Source organism: Aythya fuligula, chromosome 2, assembly GCF_009819795.1.
Source record: "Aythya fuligula isolate bAytFul2 chromosome 2, bAytFul2.pri, whole genome shotgun sequence".
Lineage (NCBI taxonomy): Eukaryota > Metazoa > Chordata > Aves > Anseriformes > Anatidae > Aythya > Aythya fuligula.
In genome coordinates, this window is record NC_045560.1 from 36,690,296 (window position 1) to 36,713,877 (window position 23,582).

Here is a 23,582-nt window from a genome sequence, read left to right on the forward strand (position 1 = left end):
AAGCCCCGCGGGGTCTTTTGCCGGCCCCTCCGAGCGGCTTCGCCCAGCCCAGCCCCGCGGCGCGGCCGGCAGCGCCCCGGCGGGGCTCCGCCGCCTGCCGCTCCCCGGCGGCGCAGGAAGCGGGGCGCGGGCGGCGGCACTTGGCCATGGGCTGGCGGCAGCAGCGGCCGGGCGGCAGCGGGGCACCGCGCGGGGCTCGCAGCTAAGGGGCGAGGAAGAGGAGGAGGAGGAGGAGGGACCATGGCAGCATCCAGTAACTCCAGTCTGTCCGGCTCGTCCGTTTCCTCCGGTAAGTTTCGCCAGCGGTGTCTCCCCTCCTTCCATTTTTACCTGTCCGCAGCTCGCCGTCCCGCCCGCCCCGGGCTCCGCCGAGATGCCCCCCCTGTTCTCCCCGATCCCCCTGCGGGGGCGGTGGGGCTCGGCTCGCACCCCCCTCCAACCTTTCCCCCCTGCCTTTGTGTGGGGTCAAGGAGGGGGTTGTCAGCCACCCCCTCGGCAGGGCACGGGGAGAGCCCTCCGGCTCCCACGGGCACGTTTTGGGGGGTAGTGGGTGGCCGGGGGACATTCGGGGACCGCCTCGCCCGCCTGCACCCCCCCCCGGGCACAGCGCGCCCCTCGCAGGGCACTGCCACTGGGGCTGCCCCTGGCCGGGGGTCGCGGCACCCAGGGCGTTTCGAACCACTTTAAAATACCCGCAACTGGTTCCCGGTTGAAAACGAACTCAGTAACTAGCTAAAAACGCTCCGGGTCAAAAAAATAAAATAAATTACACGCGCGGGGGCCGTGCGGGGGGCTGAGGATGCGCTGCGTGCCCTGGGGCTCGGTGGTGGTGGCATGGGGCTGGCATCCCGCCTAACGCCGGGAAACAGAAAAGTTGCGTCTGTGAGCGAGGCGGTCTGAAATGGAAAGCCTTGGTATAATAGTACCGCCGTCTGCTTCTTAGCTCATTGAGTTGTTATTTTAATGCGTGAGTGATAGTAGACCGAAGGAATTGGCAGGGAGCATATCCTCAGCGTTATCCTGGCGTTTATTGGGCTGAAGGAGTAAATAGAGGGATGAACAACTTTGGGGTTCAAAGGACTTGTGACTCAGTGTTTTATGTGAGGTGCCAGACTGAGAATTTGTAAAAGCTCTTTTTAAACATAGCAATATGTGCTGTGAAAAGCAGACAATCTCCTTTGGCTATCAATACAACTGTAGAAAATATAAATAAATTTAAAAAGCAATGAACAAATGTTTCTTTTAAAGATGGTGTATGACTTACACAACTTACTATATGTGTCCCTGTTCCAGTATGTGCCACTTACAGCCAGATCCAAAGAAGGAACTGGCTCCTTAAAATACATATTTATTCCAACCCTTTTACTAGCAACCACTAACACTGCAAGCCCTGATTGCCTTAACCAGAAAGCACGTAAAAGAAGTAGGCATGAGAAATTGTGTTGTGTTCACATTCATGATGCAAGAGTCGCAAGACCGGAATGAAAACAAGCAAGAGTCAACCCAACTCAGTAGCCTACTAGTTAAGGTCCTCGTCCAGGCAATGTGACTTTTATTTGATGGATTGTGTATGTGATTTTTACATCTGTTATGTGAAAAACTTAGAAATAACCCTAAAAAGCTGGATTGGAACCCATGATTCTCCTCCTTGGTGATCTAAGCATTAAGCTGCAGAAGCCTGTTGCCTGTGTGCTTTGCTTCTGTGCTCCATGAGTCTCCAAGACTTTCTGGCACGTTGTGCCAGCCTCTGAGAAACACTGCTCAGCGCAGGCTTCTGAATCCCCTCTGGCTGTACTGAGTCAGGCCCCAGGATCCATCCAACACTGAGCCCTTGCAGTCTGGGTTCAAATGCCTGATCTGAAATGAAGAGTGGGAGTTCAGAAACATCATAGGTCTGAGCATTTGGAATTGGCTAACTCGAGGTGCCTTCACCTGCAGTTAGGTGAATCAGCACCAAGCTTAGCGTCTAGCCTGGGAACTGAGCTCTGCACAGATGCACATACTTGAAAGTTAGGGGGGCTGGCTCTTGACAGCTCTCTGCTTTGTATGAAGCCCTTTGCTACAGCCTTCAGCAGTTTGTGGTCTATCTTTTGGTTTGTATTTTTTTGCAAGGACAAGAACAGCTGAGCCTTGGCCCACGCTTGGGGCTCTTAGATGCCACAGTAATGCAACTAATAAATACTGTCAAGTGCTTCATAAAATAACAGAATACCCTTCACTTTCAGACTTTACAAAGTTGGAGTGCTTTTTTTTTTTTTTCCCCAGTGCATTCAGTCTGTGGTGTGTTTTTTTTTTCTTTATATGTACTAATCAGAAGTTAAATTTGCTGCAGCATGCTGAAGTTTCCAATATTAGCAGACACACCATATCTGACTATGTGCAGCTGTATTATGGCTGTCTGTGGTTTCAGTTCTCAGAACTCAGCAAGTCTTAGAGCATACTTTTTTACATAATCTTACCAAACATTCTTGCTTTTAAATTTAATTTGGTAGAATTTATGTATATGTTTAACTTACCAGTATGAAGACTTCCAAATGACGTAATTATTTCTACTCAGGAGAAGAAGGAAGATTATAACACTACACTACACTTTACTAATAGAAACAAAGTTCATGGCTGATAGGAGAACACCAAGCTGCAGTACTCAGCTCTACCACTGACTTGATGCTTGGCCTTGATCAAGCTACATAATGTGCTGCTGGATCATTTGACCATCTCTAGGAGCAGTGTAGTGTTTGTCCACCTCCTACAGAACTTCTGAAGCCAAATTAAAACATTGCTTATCTAATTCAGATCTTGAAATGATCTAGGAACTATTTTCCTACTTGCAAATACATTTTTAGCTTAAAAAAAAAAAAAAAAGTTTTTATTTATATGTGTGCATATATATGTATCTTAAGATACACACATATACAAACATTCTGAAAATAAATAGGACTGTTCTTCTTGAGAGCATATAAATAATTCAAATTTGAGAGCACTGCCAGGGTTTGTTCTTGTTTTGAGGTAACAACAGAAGTCCAGAAAGTAGTGTCTATAATATATGTGTTCAGTTTTGAGCACTACAATGTGATAATTAACAATCAAGTCTTCCTTAATTTCTTCTGGGTACTTCTCAGGGTACTAGCTTGTAGGCTAGTAGGCATATGCATGAGTACATGTTGAGCTGGTTGATAGCCAGATTCTGGTCCATCTGAACACATCTGAACACAGTGTGGTGCTAAGCATCCTAAGGTTTTTCCTAAGATTTCATTTAGGCTCTACTACCTGTATGGAAAGGCAAGGGTTAGCTAGAATCTGTCTTATAAGAAGTAAAAGAGTTTATTGACTGAGTGATAATAGCGGGAATTAGTGTTTGAATGGCAGATGGGAATTTTCATTCCCCTTTTTTTAAAGGGATGATTTCTTCCATCTCTTACATACCTTTCTGAAAATATGTATAGTTCTCTGTTTTTTAATGTTCATCTCTACTCTTCTTTTTTAAAAACACACATTCATTATTTTGGTAAGCACAGCTATATTGTAGCCCCATTAAGCCCTGGGCAGGGGGGGAAATGCCGGTTCATGAACACTGGTGCTGAAACATGGGAATTTGTTTCTGCAAATGACCATTTGCCTCATCGTGTTTCTGTTTTGATTCCTGCCAGTTCATGTCAAAAAGAATGTTCAACAAGTCAAAATGCTAAACAATACAAAAATATGTCATGTGAGAAAGCTGGCCAAGAATTTTATGGCGTAGATATTTTGCCTTCCCACCTACAGTTCTGTGAAGGTGCAAGTGGGATTTAGACCTTGAACTTGAACTTGAACCACTTGAAGTTGTGTCTGTGTTAAGACCAGAATTTCCTTCTGTCCTGGAGCAGTCATTTGTAAGCACTGCCTACAAAGTGGCATGGCAGGGTGGCTTACTGGAACTGTAGCAGACGGGGTGCCGACATGCTTGGAGACCTATGAGATATAAATTAATGTTAATGCAAGTATTAGTATTTAGGGATGTATTGCTCCTTTACTTTCACAGCTTGAGAACCTGTCTCTGAAGAAGAATTAGTGGTTTTGGTGCTGGTCCCAAGAGCTGCTGTGAGGAGGAGGCTAATCATAGTTCAGGAGCACTAGGTACTTGTCGTGGAGCCCATCTGACTGGAATCTATGATGTGTTTTTTTTTCAATAAGCTAGCAGCCGGTGGCAAGAAAATCTACAGGAAAGAGCAGTGGATTTTTGTGTTGCATTTCTCCATATATAACTCTCTCCTTTTGGAGACAGAACCTATGCTGCTCTTTGGATATTAACTCTTGCATTTAAATGTGTTGGGGGGGGGTGGGAAGGATATACCATGCAGAGGGAAAAAGGTGGATCTGCTAAGCAGTTAAATTAAGTATTCTTCTTTGGACCTTGGGTAAATCTGCAAAGCATACGAACTGCTCAAATTATAATTACTTTCATTGGGAATTCCACTTCATTTTCCCACAATCTCTTTTATAGCAAATGCCCAGGTGATCTGTTAGCTTTATGCCTTGCAAGCCCCTTAAATTTTGTGCTTTTCTCTAGCTGAAGTGCTGATTCAACCATAAGTGGTATCTTTTCTTGCTATCCTGTCCTTGAAAGAGAACTGTGCATGTTTCTGTGCTTTCCTTCATGCTGCTTTCAATTTAAGATAGACCTATTTTCTTGCTGTTCTCCATCTTGGTGCTGACCCTTATTCTCATTCATTTTGATCTTATTTATTTACTTATTTATTTATGAAATTTCTCATCTTTTTCTGTCAAACCTTTTACTTCTCCCCCTTCATTACCACCTGTCTCCAGTTTACCCAGCAGCCAAATACTGATTGTTCATGATAGATGAACTTCAGGCTCCACTTTGTGGAATTTGAATTCAGTCTTGGTTGAAGACACCTCTATACCTCTCCTCTGGTTTTCTGAGGAACAAAAAAATCCAGCATGCTTCCCAACCAGTCTCCATGCAGTCATATTCATGGGTGTCGGTTGTCTCCGGCTCCACGCTGCTGTGCCATCCTAAGCTAGCAAAGTGGCTGGAAATCCCATCTGCCTTCAAGACTTTGAGTTCTTCTGAAAAAGAGCTCTGCTTGAAAAGCCTTCTGCCAGATAGTCTCCCTGTAGTGGGCGGGAAGGTTAGAGAGCTTGGGCTTGTCAAGTAAGAGAGAGAGTCACATTCACACTGAAGGCAAGTGTAAATGGAAGTCTGCTATAAGGAGGTGTGCCACTAGGCTTTCTCTTCCAGCAGGACTCAGACTATGCCAAAATCTTTGCCTTTACAAGGCAAATATAAAAATATATGCTGGTGTACCCAGAGCTCCAAAGATAAATTTTCAGGTGCCAGAGAAGCCATGGATGCTGAAAGGATAGCTGTGCACCTTTCCACTTCCCACCTTGTCTGAGGCTTCTTCACGTGCTGTGTGTGTCCCAGGTAATACCCGTCACTAGGCCAGATGACTGAGCTGGAAACTCATAGGTGAGCTTTCTGCTGCAGGCCTGGAGATGGGCTTGTGTGTCTTGTCTAGATATTTTTACTTTTTGGCTGTGTAGAATAATTAGCTGTTCTAAGATACCTATTCTCCCTGCAAACCTTTGGCTTTTGTAAACTGTGGCATCTATATAAAAGATGACTGTTATAAATTCTTCTTTTAAAATCACCAGTTATTGGTGATTTTTTTTTAAATTGAAAATTGAAAACTATATTTTTCTGTCCTGAAGCTCACAGAAAAATGCATTTAAGTATCATTTAACCAGTGATCCTAAATTAATAACAAAGTTTATGGTTTGAAAACTCATTCTTGTCATAAATTGAAAAGCGACAAATTGCTTTTTTCATAAATGAACAGAGATATGTTGTTCAAAGGCAGCATAGTTCTCAACTATGTGTTTTCACACATACTGTGCATTTCAGGATAAAAAATGGCTTACTGAGGAAAGAAGAAAAATCTTTGATGGTTCTAGTAACTTAACAAGGTCAAAATAAAATATTAAAGGCTCATGACTCTCTAGGGGTCATGAAGGTGCTATGATGTGAAATAGGCAGATATATTATAAAAATGAAAGTCAACACAAGCTGATTTTAATTAAGATGCTAGTAAGTGAGAAGAAATGAAATTACTATTGTACACAGATTCAGAGAGATTCTAATTGGGGAAAAAGATTAGTAAATGAAAACAGATGTTTATTCTCAATGATCTAGTAGAAATAGCGTTGTGAAAATGGTACATGAAAGCTATTTAAATAACGCTGCCATTATGCTGATAAGGTGCTACTTCTGATTTTTAAAAGGGCAATGAGTGCTTTTTTTTTTTTTGCTTTTTTTTTTTTCTTCTTCCTGTTCCTTATGCCAAGCTTCTGCTGGCCAGGGTGTTCTTGTTCTAAATTAAAGCTGAAGTCTTTTGTATTTGGTGATTATAAAGAACTCACCATTCTTATTAAAAATAATGAAAATTCAAAAGGGAATAATGGCAAAGTACCCCATCCTGATGTAATGATTGATCCAACAGTTAGCTACTGAATATGTAGACTGTGATTACTGAGAATAAAACATAATGGAAACTGGTATAATACATCTCTGCTTCACAATTTAGCTTATATTTGTACTTGGCGAAGCAAAAGTCTTATTTCTCTTATGGATCTGCTTGTTTCAGAGGCATATGTGTAGGATCAGACGAACAGTCTTTCATGCTGTCATTATGATGACCTTTTTGGATACCAGTTCAATTGACTAGTCCTTGCCTTCTGTTTGATGTTTTTAAGAAGGCTTAGCTATGCCAAACACTGAGCAATGATAGGAAGGAATATTTTACAATACACACAATCCTCCTGTACAGCTGCACCCATAGCGTTTCACAAGGTTTCACTTTCCAAATTATAATCATTTGGCTACTATCATACGTAGGTAAGTTTTTAACCTGATGTTTTATGTGAAGAAATACGGTTTTTGTTGAGTTGCTTTTTTTATATATGCAACCAAAGCATCCCTTTGGCTAAAGGGCAGCCATAGCAGGGTAGCAGGGTTTGCCTCGGTTGCAAGGCTGAGTGCTGGCAGAAGGCATTCCCATGCTGGGGAGCCAGTCTGTTGTCGTTTGCTCTTCTCTCTTACAAAAGGAAGAGATACTTCAGAGATTAAATATTTGGAGAACTGTGTGTTAAGGAATGGCACATTAATATTGCATGAAGAAGCTTTTGTTGCAGGGAAATGTAGCAGGATTTATACAAGAAGCTTTAAACCTGTAGTTCTGTGTATGTCACATTCTTCACAGGTGTAGTCACAGTTTGTCTAAGAATTACATACAGTAGCTTGTGTAAACGTATAGCTTTAACTGCTAGGAATAATAACCCATTCTTGCTGTCTTTTTCTGACCTTTGATTATGAGAATGTAAATTCGAATTTTATATTTGGAGGCAGTTATTACAAACTATGAATCATGCACAGTTCAGCAATAATAGTTTCATCACCCTGTTTTACTCAGCAATAATCCAAATCCCAGGGCTGGAGAGTGACTGTAGTTCTGGTACCAGAAAACTGATGCTGCAATAATGTCCTTGTAACACTGATGTGCTTTAAAGTTTGCTGGTGACGGGGTTGAAACTTGGTCTCATGCATTTGGTGAGGTAAGAACGAATTAAGGGGCTTTTAAAATGCAGAAGAATGTGCAAGTGTCCCTTGCTTCACTCCTGTTGTTATTGATCAAGGTCATCGCAAAACAATTAGTTCAGTAAATAAGACATCTCTTCTGAGGATATCTTTATCAGGCAGTCTGATTCCCCCTAGACAAGGTGTCTCAGTTATAGTGTTGATACTGACAGTATGGAAAGTAGTAGGTGGGCCCTTTCTTACTGTCAGGAAATCACACGTCACCTACTATGACCTATGTGTCAAGTCATATTTCTGAATTTCTTCTTACGAGCTTGTCATGAAGGTATTCCTCTCCTTTCTTCTCACCTTCTTGTGTTCAAACAATGCTCTTAGCTTAAAAAAAAAAAAAAAAAAGTTATGAAGTGTCTTAGTGGTGGAAGTGTGTTTGTGGTGTTACGTTTTTTTTATTTCATCAAAGAAGAAAATCAGATGCTAGAGTTAGAGAACTTAGTTTGTAAATGAGATTCAGCTTGTTGAGCAGATGTTTAATTGCTAAAAATTTGTCTTGGCAGATCAATTGGTTAAATGTTTGGCTTCATTTTATGTCAAGAAAGAAAAATGAAAAGCATGTGTCATCGATGTTCATACTGGGAATGGCCATCACAAAGGCAGGCAGAAGTTCCTGGGAGAATACGGTTCTGTACCAGCAAAATTCTGGAGGGCCTATACTCTATTCAAAAGCAAAAGGAATCCACCGGCTATTTAAACATTAAATTTTCCATCAAAAGACACTGAATCTACGTTGTAATATTTTCCTGCTATGTGAAGCTGCACTGAATCCACCTCAGTTCCCTAATAAACTAGATCGGTGTGCCCCGAAGCAATGAGGAGAGGACGAGGAAATCATGAGAGGCCAAGGCAAATCCTCCATTTTCAACTTTTCCAAGGAATGTACGTGGTTGCTGTTAAAGGCAGTAGTATTTTTGTGTGTGGATGAAATACTGCCTCATTCAGAATGAAATATATTTAACCCTGCCTATTGGGGGTCGCTGGTCCTGCATCACCTTGTGGAAAGATGTGCACAGTGAATCCTGAGGAGTGCTGGATATCAATTCAGATTGAATATAGAGTAGGTAGTTTCTACATATTGTGTGTGAGCATGTGTAGGTTAATAGTAAACAGCCTAGCTTGCACTTGGGAGTTTAGGGATGGGTACTGCCTAGCATAAAGGCATTAAAATCTTTGACACATAAAAGTAGAGACGCTGGTGACTGATGTGGGCTTTCAGCATGTTTAGATGACTTTATAGGCCATACATCCAGTGCTGTTAAGCACAATGGTTTATCATTTCTGTCTAAAGTCCATGAGCTGTATGTAGGCTGGGAAACCGCACGGGTGAAGTATATACACTATATGCCTGCCATATCCTCTTACTCTTCTTTAGGTGTCCACTGATAGTCACTGTGGGAGATAATCTACCCATCTGACCTGCTGTTGCTGTTCTTACAAATATAGCGGGTAGAGTTACTGCTGAATCAGCACTTCTAGGTCATGCTTTCTACAGCCAACAGCTTCTAAAGGATAGGAGAAATTTGGGGCTTGAAATATGGGGTGATGACATTCATTGTTCCAGTTTTAACAAACAAACTGAAAAACAAACAGCAACAACAAAAAAAAAACAACTCCTATGTTGCGAAGAGTTGTGATGGGAAGATCTTATTAAGGGTGTACTACATAGAACAGTGTATAGAAATAATGGAACATGGAGCATTCACCTGTTTCTGCCTTGGCAACTCAGGGAGAAAGTTGTCTAACTTCTCTGTGCTACGTTGTTAACTCAGTGCACAAAAATCAGTCAAAGTCAAAACAATCAGATTTGTCTAAAATCCTCTTTCTTCTTCAGAATGAAAAGCTTTTCCATTCTTTTCTTTGCTCTATGAACATACAACCCAGCTGGATTTATGATCCAGCTCTAGTTTGATCACATTTCAGTCTCTTTGATTCATGTATTAAAGCTAGGCATTAATGAACCTCTAAGAGCTAGAGCAGAGTTTTTTTATATAAGGTTCCAAGATTTAGGGCTTTACAAAAAAAAAATAAAAAAAATAATAAATGTTGCTATCAAATTTCTGTAAAATCCATTACTTTTTTATTATTCTTTAGTGCATGGAAGTGTCATAAAGCTGAATTAATTGTTTGTAAATGATTTTGTTTTTCAATGAAAACCCCTTTATGAGCACAAGGTATTCAGTCCTGACCCTTCAAGCTGCTTGGTACCTTCTGTTCCCACTGCACTAAGGTACTAAATCAGCAGCTTACTGGATTGGGTGGTTGCTTCTCTGAGTATTTTTATGCAGTTTCCGTTAAAGCAGCATCTGTTGTTATGATGGGGCAAATTATTATAGGCTACACAGGAAACCTCCCCTCCTCCAAGTACTGGTACATAACATATTTAATATTTGGTGCATTTGTATCATATATATAGAATATGTCAATTCATTGATGATGAATTTCCAAGGATTATGTACAAGACTTAAATTATACATAATTTGTATAAATACCTGTTTCTCAAGAGAGCATGCTCTCCATAACTCCTGATCTCTTGCCAGGCAAACCAAGATGATAGACGGCTTTTGGCTTCATGCTGTGATAGCTCTCTATTTGTTTTATTTTGCATTCTGAAGCACACAGTTAGGTTGTTTTATGTTGACAAAATTATTTACTGAAAGAATATTGAACTTTTTGATGTCTAAACAAAACAGAAGGACAAATTTCAATTTTAAGCTTTCTCTGACCATGCTGATTTGAGTCTGACATATCAATATGTGTTGGAAATTTTGCTTAAGTTCAGAGAATAAAAGTGAGTGATGACTTAAATAGGAGTAGGTGTCGTGAATGAAACTGCAGCACTCATGGGTGAGTGTCTGGGGCTCGGAGACAAATTAAGCTTATGGAAATAGTGATTGACAAGAATGCTTTTTCCTCCTCTTCAGTTATGACACTAACAACAGCACTAAACCTGCAAACCCCTGAGAAATAAAACTGATGAACTGGAGAAGGACTGAGGTATATAGATGTCCAACTAGTTATGTTTTTTGAAATTAAGCAGATAGGAGAATGGGATATTTTGACTTAGGTTGTGTAGACTGAAAAGTAGAGATTCCTGGATTCTCTTTGTAAAGTGGGCTGCTGTGTCAGACCATGGCAGTGAGCAAGGAAGAAATCTATAGGTTTTTAATGTAGGAAGTCCAGGCATTTTGGTAGTAGATAAGTACATCTCAGCATGTTAAAGAGAGAAGCCATAGGTGCACTGATGGTGCGTTAACAAACATTGTGTCTTTAGTCCACATTGGGTTCAAGCCATATCAAGCATTTCTGAGGGAACAGACAAGCAGAGGAGGTCCAAGATATATCCAAAAGAATCACTTACTGATTGTGGAAAAACTAGATAATACCCATTCTTCCTGTGATTGAACTAAAAGTTGACCCTCAAACTGAAGAAACATCCTATGCAATAGTAGCATTTTAGGTACGTGTATGATAGATACAATGCGATGTCAAGGATAGGAGGTTTAAGGTGGAACTCCAAGAGCTACATTTCCATTGGTGCAGCTCCTGGTGTGATAGCCATGGTGGCTTTCAGTATTGCAGTTTGTGATTTCTCATGCAGTGTGAAAAAGTATCATGAACACAAAAGGAAAGTGTTTTCTGTGCATGCTGTTGGGTAACGCTATGTCATGTTGCTAAACAGTTGTTTTGTTTCCTTTCAGAAGTGATGGATTACTTGATTCTATCAAGAAAAAAAATCTCCTCCCAAATCCATTACATTGCTTTATACCACTGGTTTTAAAAATAAAGCTTAAAAAAAATAAATTTTAAGTGCAACCACAAAGGGTTAAGGTTATATTTTTAATGATTAATGTAACAGTAAAGCTTTAAGCACTGGAGACTTAAGAAGTCAATGCATACTGTGTGATTTCTGCTAGAACTACAAAATTTGGCAGATATGTACAGTTTATATATGGGTTTATCTGCACATTAAAATTATTTGAACATATGGTCTTAAGAGTTGTAATGACAAAATAGTGTTCAGACACAGAAATATTCCGGAATAGCTATCCCTGAACACTATTCTGTTAAGTTAAAGTAATGTAGATCATTGACTTAAAAGGAGGAGAAATATAGCATTAATTATACTAATTTGTCAAGTAACACTAAGCTTCCCCTTTTTTCTTTTTGCCTTTCTGCTGGATGTATTCTTGAAAGCTGGTTGCTCCCTCTTTTCAGAGAAAGAATGCATTTCTGTCATCAGAGACTTAAACCTGAATATGCCATTTTCAAGGGTTTTTTTTCTTCTTTTATTTAGCTTGGTGTTGTTTAGCACAGGACCTGAATGTGTTGTGGTTAAACAAAGAAAACAAATAATAAAAGGATAAAGCAGCATGAAGATAAACTGATTCATTTCAGTAAAACTTTGCAAAACAAAATAGATTGTTAATAGTTAGAAGAATTCCTACCATGCATGTAAAAAGTACAGTCAGGGCTGGAGGTCTGCATTGCTGAATGTTGTTAAAACATGATATAATAATTGCTGCATTTTTATTTGTGCTGTGATGTATTTATAAGGAGACAGTGGCTTTTCCATGAAAATAGGTTGATGACTGTGTAAATGCAGACTAGACAACAATTTGGGTTCCAAAGTCTTGTAACTTGAAGAATGCTGGAAGCATTAGCATAGTTGGTGTAAACTGCAGTCAAAAGGGTGTAGAATTGGCACAGTGTTATTAATTACATGTATTGAGTGAATGCATGTATATGCTTAAGAAAATATCAGCAGGAATTTTTAGGAAAATAGCAAGAATATGCCCCCCACTCCCTCCAGCCGTTTCTTTAATTATGTTAACTAAGGAGGAGGCACATTACCTTCAAAGAGCTGCTGTAGAGGGCTTTGACTCATGAAAGCATTCTCTGTATTGTATTTGTTTCACTTCCTTTGATCTCTTTTGGTTTGATGAGTACGTGTCATCGCTTGGTTTTGCAATTGCTTCCTCTTGTGCAGATATGACAGTAATAAATATATTCACTGAAGGGTGTAATTTAAAATTTATATTATTCACAGTTATTGGCAAGTACTGTAGCCTAAATGGTGAAAATGAGGGGCAGTTTGGTTCAGTTTGAGTTTTTAAAACAATTGATCCGTCTTATCAATATGCATAATAAGCTTATCAAAACAGACTTCTCAAAAATTAAAGATGAAAAAAATCAATATAAAATGATTGTAAGTGTAAGTGTAACTGAGTAGTGTAGTTTACATTCCCTTTACAGGAAAAGGCTTTCAGCTTCACCTCTTAAGCAGCTTTAGAAAACTGCATGCTGACTCCTGGCAATAGTATATTGATTGAAAGCTTCCAGAGTGTCTAGAAAACAGAAGTGTACACAAATTAGTCTGAAAGTGATGTGTCTTACAGAAAGTCCATCACTGTCTATGGTTTGTAAGAAATATGTTAACTTCAGAAGTACTGGATTTACTGCTGTTACGTAATAATCAAGAGCTTATTTTCAGCAGGATTTTTCTAATCTTTTTTTTTTTCATCATTCTGTAAATTTTTAACTAAGCCTCACAGCACCTGTTTCATAACTGGGGGACAAAAATGACAGAAAAATGAAAACACTTATTTACTACCAGGGGCTATAACTAAAATCAAAATGAAGTTTAAATAAGAGATATTTCAATAAATATTCACAATTTTTAGACGGTAACTTGGGGTGTTTTGCCCATATAAGAGACATATTTAGAACCTTTTTTTCCTTTTGTTTGGTAAAATACAGTGTCACAAATTTCCTATATGTTGTGGTTCCCTTCATAAAAGTAGTTTAGGGCATGCTTTGTTGAATTATATTTCAACAGTTGAATTATATTTCTTTGCTTTTCCCTCCTTTCTCATATATATTTTTCATTCTCATTCTCATATATATTTCTCATTCCCTCCAAATGTAGATATGTGCTATGCTCAGGTTTGGGATTAGAATAGAAATATGCTTAAACCAGTGAAGTGACTCCAAGTAACGTCAGTGATGAGAGCAATTCTACCCTGCATTTGTGTTCCAACAGTTATTTAGTCTGATACTGATTTTCCCCATCCTTGATGATCAGACTCTTCACTAGTAAACGTTTCAGAACAGATTTATTCATTGATACATACTTGAAGAAGTTGATGCTGTTCATTTCTGAGTCTGTTGAGTACCATTTGGAATAGCAGCTGCTGAGGTAGTGATTTGGACGTGTCCCCTACTACCCTTGAAAGGAGAAACATCGTGGGCGCACAAAACCTTTCCAAAGTATCAACGACATGCAAGTCGGAAAGCATTTGCATATTTTAACAGATTTTTTTCCCTACCATGAATGTATTTATTTCACTTGCAGATACAAGTCTGATGTCAAGCAGAAATGACTTCAGAATCTTTTTGTACATCCAAGCCTCCGTAAACCTATGAGTAAGGGCATTTTCTTTCTGATCATCTGCCAGGTTGTGACAAACTTAAGGAAATGCGATCTTATGGGTAGGACTCCGTAGTCAGCTCAGTTTACTATATCCTGTGATTTAGCAGATCCTGCAGTCCATGTAATGGGAGATGCCAGCTCTCATTTGAGGGAACTTTAAGAAGGAATGAGGAGCTTACCTTCAGGTCTGCACCAGCTTTCTGAAATACTAAGAAAAAAAAAGACTTTTGTAGTGGGGTTATTATTTGAAAACAAACAATTTTTAGGCCAAATTTTCAAGTTTCCACAAGTCAACAAGCTGTGCTGACTAGGCTATATATTATCTGTGTGTCTGGTAGTATTGTTCTTTTTAATAGTTTCTACCAATTTACCAAGTCCAATTGTCAGGTAACTGGGAGTTTTTTTGTGGAGCCCTTTATAAAACTGACATAATGTTAGTCCTCTTCCTGTCCTCAGATAATGAGGCAATTTTAAGAGACAGTCAGTCACAATGCTGTTTCACCCGTGAGTTTCTTATGAAGTCTTTACTAAACATCATCTGATCCGTACCAGTTGTTACCCTTCATGTGTTTGTTCTGTAAATTCCACAGAAACCTCAGTGTGAAATGTATGTAGTCCCTCGTAAAGAAATGTTCTGTTCCGGGGGCTTCCCTGGGCTCTGTGTTCTCTATGTGCACGTCTCAAAATACTCAATTATTTTCTGCTGTGGCCTGTGAGAGCTCCTTTTATGCCTTGATCATCTGTTGGCCAGAGTGGTAGGCTATGAATTCAAACATGAAAAGGGGTTGTTGTTAATTCTTATGTCTTCTGCAAGTCATTTCTCAGGCTGTATTTTGGCTTGTTGTATTGCATTTTCAGTTTGCTTTGGATTTATGGTTGTTGGTTTTTGTTTTGTTCTGATTTGTTTTTTTCATCTAACCTGCTATAGTTGTTGAGTCTTTCTACTTCCTTCATTCGGACATGATTCCAGCCTCCAGAAGGATGTTTCCTTACTTCCAATAACCCCTGGTACCCTGCAGTTTAGCTCTGCCGTTTTCCTTTTCCACTTTTTGAAATCTTTTTTTGATAGGTGGCATATATTTGCTCTGGGCTCCAGTATGGTATCTCTGTTTACCATTCAGCCTGGAAGGGTTTAACTATGTTAGCTTCCCCATTTAGCTTCCTTTTAGCAAGATTTAATGTATCCTCCAGGGTGACTTATAAATCAGATTTCAAAGGTTTTATCAGTCCTGTCAAAATTTCCCAGTACATGTATCAACACTACCTACAGTTACAAATCCATTAAAAATGTCCGAACTGTAAAAACCATGTGTGAATGTGTAAGCACGCGTGTCTGCGCATCATAGATAGGGAATAGATAATAGTTCCTGACAGGAAGAATAATTTTAAATGTAGAATCTGGGCAGTCAAATCTGGTTTCTGTTTGTTTTTATCAGGTTCTAAAACAGCAGAAAGTGTCTCTTAAGGTGTAACATCGCCTTCCTCAGCTGACACTGCCCTAGGGAGTGTCCAGCTTCTTCTGTGTCTAAGGAGTCTGGGAAGTGAGGTTTCGGTTGTGAGTTATTGCAGTCTGGAATTGGGATCAAGGTGGTTTAGCATGACAACCTGTACAATTACAAATCTAATGTGGAGCCAGAGTACTCAAACATTTATTTCTATAAGTATCTGGAGCAGTCCCCCAGCATCTCTTTGTCACAACTGACTATGGTAGAGCTAGTGGGTGGTGAGTATGCATCAATGGGCCATAATAAGGGTGGACTGATATGGTCTAAACAAGCTTAATAAAGTCCCGACACTTAGATGTTTTGTTGTTGTTGTTGTTTATTTGTTTGCTTTCTTTGAAAAATCTTTTTAGAGACTCACAAAAAAAAAAAAGGGGGTAACTAGATCACATCATAACACATTGTTGACAGTCTGGTCAAAAAGGAGGGAGGAGCAGGATTAGTCATTTTTAAATATTGTAATTGAAGAAGGTAAAAGACTTCATAAACAATGAAACAAAGAGCAGACACTTGTTCTTTAAATAAAAATGATGCATTTTGCTTAAATTTAGTAGTAGAGTTGATATACATGTACTCAAAAGCTGTCATGTTGATTCTGGCCTATTCCAGGCAAGGAACAGAGTAAAGTGAACTTTTCCCTTAACCTTCAGACATAAGCTCCATTTATGACAATACAGTATTTTCCACGCTGTTTCTGAATCTTTCTGTATGTGTTTGCTCTTCCGACATTGACTGAGCTTTACCCAAAAGTGAGTTTATTTTTAGATGTTGCAAGAGGGATGGCTTGGGGGCATGAGTGAGGTTCAGAGGCAGAGCAGCCTGGTGGTGCACCTTCCTGAGAAATGCCTCCCCCTACCTGGCCAAGCCTGAGCAGCTTTTTGCTACCTCAAGTAGGGCCCACTGCCCGCACCCAGTCCCCACTCCGGTGGTACTCATTGCCTGCTCCTGTGAGCTGGTGGAGGGCATGGGTTTATAAACAGGGCTGATAGTGAAAAGCAGAAATATCCTTTCATAGCATGTGCTGGGCAGGGTTCTCCACTCCTTATTCCAGTACCTAAGCCTGTTTTTTCCTTCTCATGGCATGTAATTCACTTGTAACAGCTGTTACCCTCAGGCTTTACAAAGTGCCAGTTCCATCAGCACCAGCTCATTTTCTGATGGGAAAGTGTGTCCAAAGCTTCTTTTCAGTCTCTCTTCTTGCCCACATTTGTGTGTATGTTCTCATTAATGCCTTTAAAGTCTCTTGATGTGTGTAACAAGCCATGGCTTTCATGTAAAAATAAATATTAATTGTATGTGCATTTTGCTAATTCCTTATTGTTTGAGGCATTCTTAGGTTTTGATAGAGCACTTTTTTTTTTTTTTCTTTTTCTGAATTTTAGCACAGCAAACTATACCAGGAGCTTTCTAAGACATATATTTGGTATTAAAAAAAAAAAAAAATGAAATGAAAAGATTTGTACAATAAAAGCTTATCACCAAGTGATAAGAAGCCACAAAGTTCCAAAGTTGAGAGCACAGGTGTACATCTTCACAGGCCACTATCAACATCAACACTTAAATGGTATTGTCAGCCAACAAAACACTTTTTCAAAAAGCAAAATGTAACATAGTTTGTGCTTACAATATTGGCACCTCTCTGAAACACTGTTTTATTAGGTGTGTGAGCTGGAATTCAATAAAGTTATTTAGATGAAACATTCTTATTAGACAGAGAAGGCAATACCTCTGTAACACCAAAGAATTAGAAGAAAAAAGGGCAGAAGTGCACTTGTGCATGAACATTTTAGAGACCTGTTTCGCTGTTTAAATGAGAACACTTGATTATTTTTTATTTTTTTTCTTATGATGCAGCCTTATATAAATATATATATATATATATATTATTTTTCCCATTCCTTTGAAGCAGCAAACCGGAGACTTCAGTGTTGTGTGACCCCTTGTATTAACTTGGACAAATTCCAAGAAAACTTTTCTGCTGGAAGTAGTACCAATTTTCAGGTTCAATATTTCCTACTACCTGGGTTATAAAGATACTGTGAATTTCTGTGCAGCTGATGATTTGTCTTTCCAATTCAATAAAGCAGATACTTGCAACTTGTTAATTATTAATCCTTGAATTCAAAGTTTTCTAATCCTTTCACTTTCTGTTTTCTAATCTAAACTGTCCTTTTGAGCCATTCTAGATAAATAACACCTACAGGATATTATTGTGTACAGTAAGAATTTTTAAACTGCAGTTTTCAGGTGCTGAAGAATTGATTTAACTTTCATGTGTAAACTATTTTACAATTTAGACTAAGACAATTTCAAAAACAGAGTGATTACCAGAGTCATGTCCTTTTAGGAAGTGGATTCTTCTAATTTAAACACACTCCATGAACATTTTTTAACCTGTCAGTAACTTGACAAGTTTAAATTTTCAGATTCACAATGATCTTAAGTGACATAATAGATTAAAGTGAGGAAAATAAAATCTTTATTTACATGAAACTCTTTGGTTCCATTGAGATTAGGGAAACAACTCGTTATACATCAAATATCCTCAAAGGCAATTCCAGAGATTACACATATGCTAATTATACTTTTTGGAAATATATAAAAGTGTTTGAAAAACATAAACTTTTATATCTTTTTAACAGGAAGTAAATGCCCTTTATACTTAAATTTCTGGAACCTCTTAGGTGGAAGAGTAAAAAAGCTGTGTAGAGTGGCAAAATGGAATTGGCTCTGTATTTCTGCATATTTGATCCCTGCAAATGTTCAATAACATATAATGAGGATAAGTAAGAAATCCAACCAGGAGCATAAAGAGAGGCTCATTCTTGCAATGAACACCATATGGATAGACATTTCTGCTTTTGCAGTGCATCACTGCTATCAGCGGGTCCCTGCATAGTCCATGGGTCAACAGAATAGAGCTGACTGCATCATCAAAATGAAGTGACAGCATGTCTCAATTGGTTGGCTAAATGTTGTGTGATATTCTTGATAATGAGGATGAAGCCTGTGATTATTTTGTTTCCATTAGCTGTTTCAGCTGTGTGCTTCATGCAGCTATTCTGACAGTCTTTATTTACTGTCTGGGATAGCACACGCATAGGCTTGGATTTGGATTGAAACCACTTAGTCCTAGCAACAATTAAGGGGTGTCTGGTGGGCAGACTGGGGGATGGAGGGCTACAATAAGGAAATCTGTGACTACAGGGGCATCTTAATCCTCTTTCCTTTATCCTGAGTCCTCTGAACTATCCATATCCAAACCATCAGGTCCCAGTTACGTCCTGCATGAGGCTCTACCTGTAACATTCCAGGTACTGTTCCTATCTGCCTTTTCCATGCATTTGATCCTATTTTCCTTTCTATCATGACTTCCTGCAACACTCCCTAGTTTCTTCCACTACCTCACAAATCTGTAAGCTCCTTGTTACAGTACCTTCCATATTTTTTTGCTTTCTTGGTTGTCCAAAAGCCACCGTCTTTTTGTTACTCTGTAGTTATACGTGTGCTTACTGGCAAGTAAATGTGTGCTTACTGAGAAGGTGGGGTGTTCGTCTGCAGGGTGATACAGTAGGAAAAAAAAACAAAAAACAAAAACAAAAAAACAGTAGGATTTTCCCATTGAAACCCATCAGTAGCATCAAAGCTTTTGAGTTCTCCCTGTCTATCCCTCTACGCTGAGTCTCTGTCAAGCTGTGGGATTTCACCAAACCTGCAGGAACTTAATGACTTTCAGATCTCTGTTGAATGGAATTGGGAAACAGGTTCAGAAGTTGCAGTAAACCCTATTCACCTAAGGGAAAAGCTTAAACTGCCATTTCAGAGCACATACTTAAGTGAAACTCAACTTTCCAGAGATGTGAAAGCTAGTTTATTGTTTCTCTTTGAGTGGCTGAATGTGATGCCTTTCAGTTTGACTAGCTACATACTTTCAAAAAAAAAGGGGGGGGGGGAGAGAGAGAGGGGAAGTATTTATTAGAATTTGAAACATGTCTAAGGATGAAATAGTATCAGTATTAATGAACTTTCTGATTAATTAGAACACTGAGAAAATTTGTCTTCCTGTGACTTCATCAGAATTTTTCCCTTTCATCTTGGAGCCCATCCTAGCAATAATTGCTGTATCTTTATATCCGTTTAGTAAAGAGATTGCTGTTAAATCCTTCCATTCATTTCCAAGATGGTGCCTGTTCTAGGGCCAGGTCATGCACCACCGCACAGATTGATGGCACTAATACCTTATGCTCATGAGAGGCACAGAAAATTAAGGAATACACTATAAAAAGGGTTTGGAGGGTTAACTCCTGCTGCAGCCTTGCAGCACAGAGCAAGGTGAACAGGTTGGCAGGGGAATCTGGGAAGCATTTGCTGCTGCAAGGGGGATTTGTAGGTGAAGAGGCTGTAAGTGCCCCAAGAGGAGCTTGGCGATGACACTGGAGTCATTGCTGCATCTGCTGTAAAATAAGTCATGAAGTAAAACCAGTGTGCTAGTTTACATCTTCTAAAAAATGGCACTACAGAAAACATGTCTTTCCACGCACTGCTGGGAGATCAATGCAAATCCAAGGGAATATGTTATGGTCTCCTTCAACCCAAATGACAAACCATCTCCTCCTTCAACCCAAATGACAAGCTGACTTCTGAATGATCACATCTCAACTCTAGCTGTTTTGCGAGCAGCTGTGCTACCATCAAAGTCTATCATACATTTTAAGAGTTCAGAATGCATTGATTCATGCAGTGGAAGTTGAATCTACTTTATTCTGTCTAGACGTGCTTTTAGCTGCAATGTCTTGAAAAAACAGAATGTAGTTTTGTAAAAATATAAATATGGCAAGTAGTGTCTGGATATAAGTGTGGGAAGGGACTACATAACTGTTTGATTGTGATGGTTACATGTGAAATCAGAACTTGTTGGCTGATGATAATGAATGGGCTAACACCTTCCCCCACAGTAAATCTGTGATTTTAAAATAAATACTTCTTGCATGTAGCATGCATTTGAATGACAGACATGGACACGGAAGCTCCTAGTTGCTCTTTTTACATACATTTCTGAACACTTAATACTTCACAAATACACTTGAAGTGTGATGTAATAGATTTCAGAGAGGTATGATTTATTCTGAAAATGATTTGGCATGTATTAGTTGGCAGGTAGAGAGATGAGGGGGTCCTTTTTTATATAGATTTTTGTTTTTGTTTTTGTTTTGCTACTCTGTAAAGTACTGTGTAAGTTTTCACTGACAATTTCTGCCTTCTTAACCAACATATGGAAAAGCCACAATGTTGGCATGAAGTTATTTCCCAGTAATAGTGTCAGTGGGGTGTTATTTCACTGTGTTTAATGCAGGAAACTATTTTGTGTTCTATCTGTAATTTCGGCTTTTCTGAATGTTTATTTTTGGATTCATAATGCTAATATTGACATTTTCTTCTGCATTTTGAAATGTCTAATATAAGGGATAATGATATCATGTAATATTTCCTGTTGATCTTGTGTTTTTCTTTTTGTTTTTAGTTCTGTCTCCTTTATGTATCTGTGATAAGTTTTTGTGGCAGATATTTAAGAATAACTATTCTAGGAAAAGTTGCAACACAGAAATGCCACATTTTTATGTCTGAAAGTCCTCATTTATATTTTTCAGATAGCACTAATACAAAACTTGCAGGAATTCTAACATTAAGATCCATCTTAGCTGTGTAACAATGAACCTGGTACTTCTCTGTTGCCACAGAAAGCAAAGCTGTCAGTTAAGGTCAAATACTAATTCTCTACTAAAGGCAGTGATAGGCAAGACAGGAAGAATGGAGTGGGATTTTCACATCCCACTTTGTTTCCTAGCTTACTGACCAAGCAAATTTGATTTGGGAAGTAACTGAGACAAAGTATAAAGGCTTCAAAGTCTTTTTAAATAATAATAGCCAACATTTTTATAGCTTATTGTAGATAAAACCCTGGCTGTGTTGAAGTCAGCATTAAAAGTCCCACTGACTTAGGCAGAGCCAGGATTTTATAGACAGTGCTGGTAGCACTGTCAGGATGTTCATTGATTCTCCATGGCCTTGTCTAGGAGGTGGGTAAGTTTTGTTACCTCTAACTTGCAGACCAAGATAGCAGGATGGAATAACTTCCTCCTGGCCTTGCTGAAAGTTGGTCAGCACTGGGACAGTTATTTTGGGTTTCACAGGTCTCAGTAGTTGTCAGTTCATGTCTGACACCATCTTTTACGCAGAGCATTTTTTGCACTGTGTACCTACATATTAATTGAATATTCCATTGGCCTTGTTTTTTGCTTGCCCATCTTTCTACTAACCCTTTCATTTATCTTATACTTCAGCAGTTTTTTCCCCTTGCTAATTTACCATGGTTCTATTTCTGGCTGTGAGATTTCCTCTCCTCCTTTTATGGCCATAACAGAGCCCACTTGTAAATCATCCCTCGTACTGCACTGGCTGCCTTCTTTCTGCAAAACGTGAGCAACTCTATCCTGTCACTGTTATGTACTGACATTTAGCAGATGTATTTTCATTGTTCCAGAAGTACTATTTTCTTAACATTTAAACATGGTTTTGTTATCGTTAGGTGCTTAACTTCTGAAAATAAGTTTACTAGCATTCAATGTCTCTTCATAAACTTAGACGATGTATTCTAATATATGTAAATATTTGTTCTGTGTTTTCCCTTCACACGGAAATAAACCGTACAAGCTTAATTTTTATATTTCTGCCAGTTGAAGACAGTTCAGTTGGGTGGTGTGAAATTCATTTTTCTGTCCTTGTATATTGTATTCTATACAAAACCTTAAATTACTTTCACAACAAAGACATCATCTGAACAAAGGTGGACAAGCCTGGTATATCCAACATCTTACACTGTGCTTCTGCTATCTTTCTAAATTTCCTATTCATTTCCCCAGTCTGTTACTTGTTGTGCTTGTTCCCAGTGTAATGCTGGCTTCTTTCCTCTATCAAATTAGATCTGTTGGAGTACCATGGCATGTATTGTGATTTAGTAGTCATTAACTGGTTTTCTCAGTGGACAAAGGAAGGCTGGCACATCCAAACCACAGGATCTCTCTCCTTTCTCTTCTCCCCACGTGCTCCCCTCCAGCCTCAGGCTTTTCACCAGCTGGGGTCTCATCCGTGTTGCCTGTGATTTGGCACGCAGTTTTGTCACTCAGTAAAAGTAGGTACCCATTTCTTCCACAACTATGGTGATTTTGAAATGGTGTCAGATGGCTTGTGGTAAGTGATCTGAATCGGAGTTTGAACACAATTTGTCAATATAAAGCACCCTTTCTATGTTTGTTAGTCCTTGATGTCTTGTTTTTCATGGGTACAGCAAAGTTATGCTGAAATTTGCAAGTTTAATTCCTTATAAGAAAATGCTAAAATGTGCCAATTTGTTAAGTAAATTGTCACTTGCTTTTTTCTAAACATTATAACCAGTTCTGGTCCCAAGATGGAGCCTTGTACCCTGTGTTTTTGTCTGGGAAAAATCCAAAATCCAAGCAGTGTATCTCTCTTGGTCCTGGTTGGGAAATCATTGATCTTTCCTCTGAGAAGTTCCTTTTTACCCAATTTCAACAAAAAAAGGTAAAAAAGTCTTTGGAACAAATAATTCTCTGTGATTGCTGCTAATATGGTGGCAGTTGTTTTTGGGAGTTGCTACCTTTGCTAGCACTTTGGGTTCTTCTTCTTTCCAAAGCAGCTGCTTGACCCATCCCTAAACTCCAGTCTAAAACTCACCAAATCTGTACCTAAACTGTGTGTACCTTTGCCTATGTCATCACATCACTGTTGATCTCATATATTTCCAGAGAGGAAGGGAGGGAAAGACAGAGGAAGTACTACCATATGTCTGACCAGCTCAGTTTAGTATACATTCAGTGACTGTACCGGGGCTCTTCATTTTAAATGCTATTATCTACTGTTCAAGGAGGCATAGCTGACATACTTGCACTGGATCACATAAATTTAAATGCTAATAGTTGCTAAA

At 39.1% G+C, this 23,582-nt stretch overlaps 1 protein-coding gene across 1 annotated transcript in view; it reads left to right on the forward strand.

The window, feature by feature from the left end:
* The first annotated feature begins 217 nt into the window (after positions 1-217).
* Positions 218-23,582, forward strand: part of CHN2 (chimerin 2) — a 113,920-nt gene continuing 90,555 nt past the window's right edge. Inside the window, exon 1 of the mRNA XM_032180749.1 lies at positions 218-289. Within this exon, the coding sequence (XP_032036640.1) occupies positions 241-289 (49 nt within the window). The 5' untranslated portion in view covers positions 218-240. The remainder of the gene's footprint in view (positions 290-23,582) is intronic.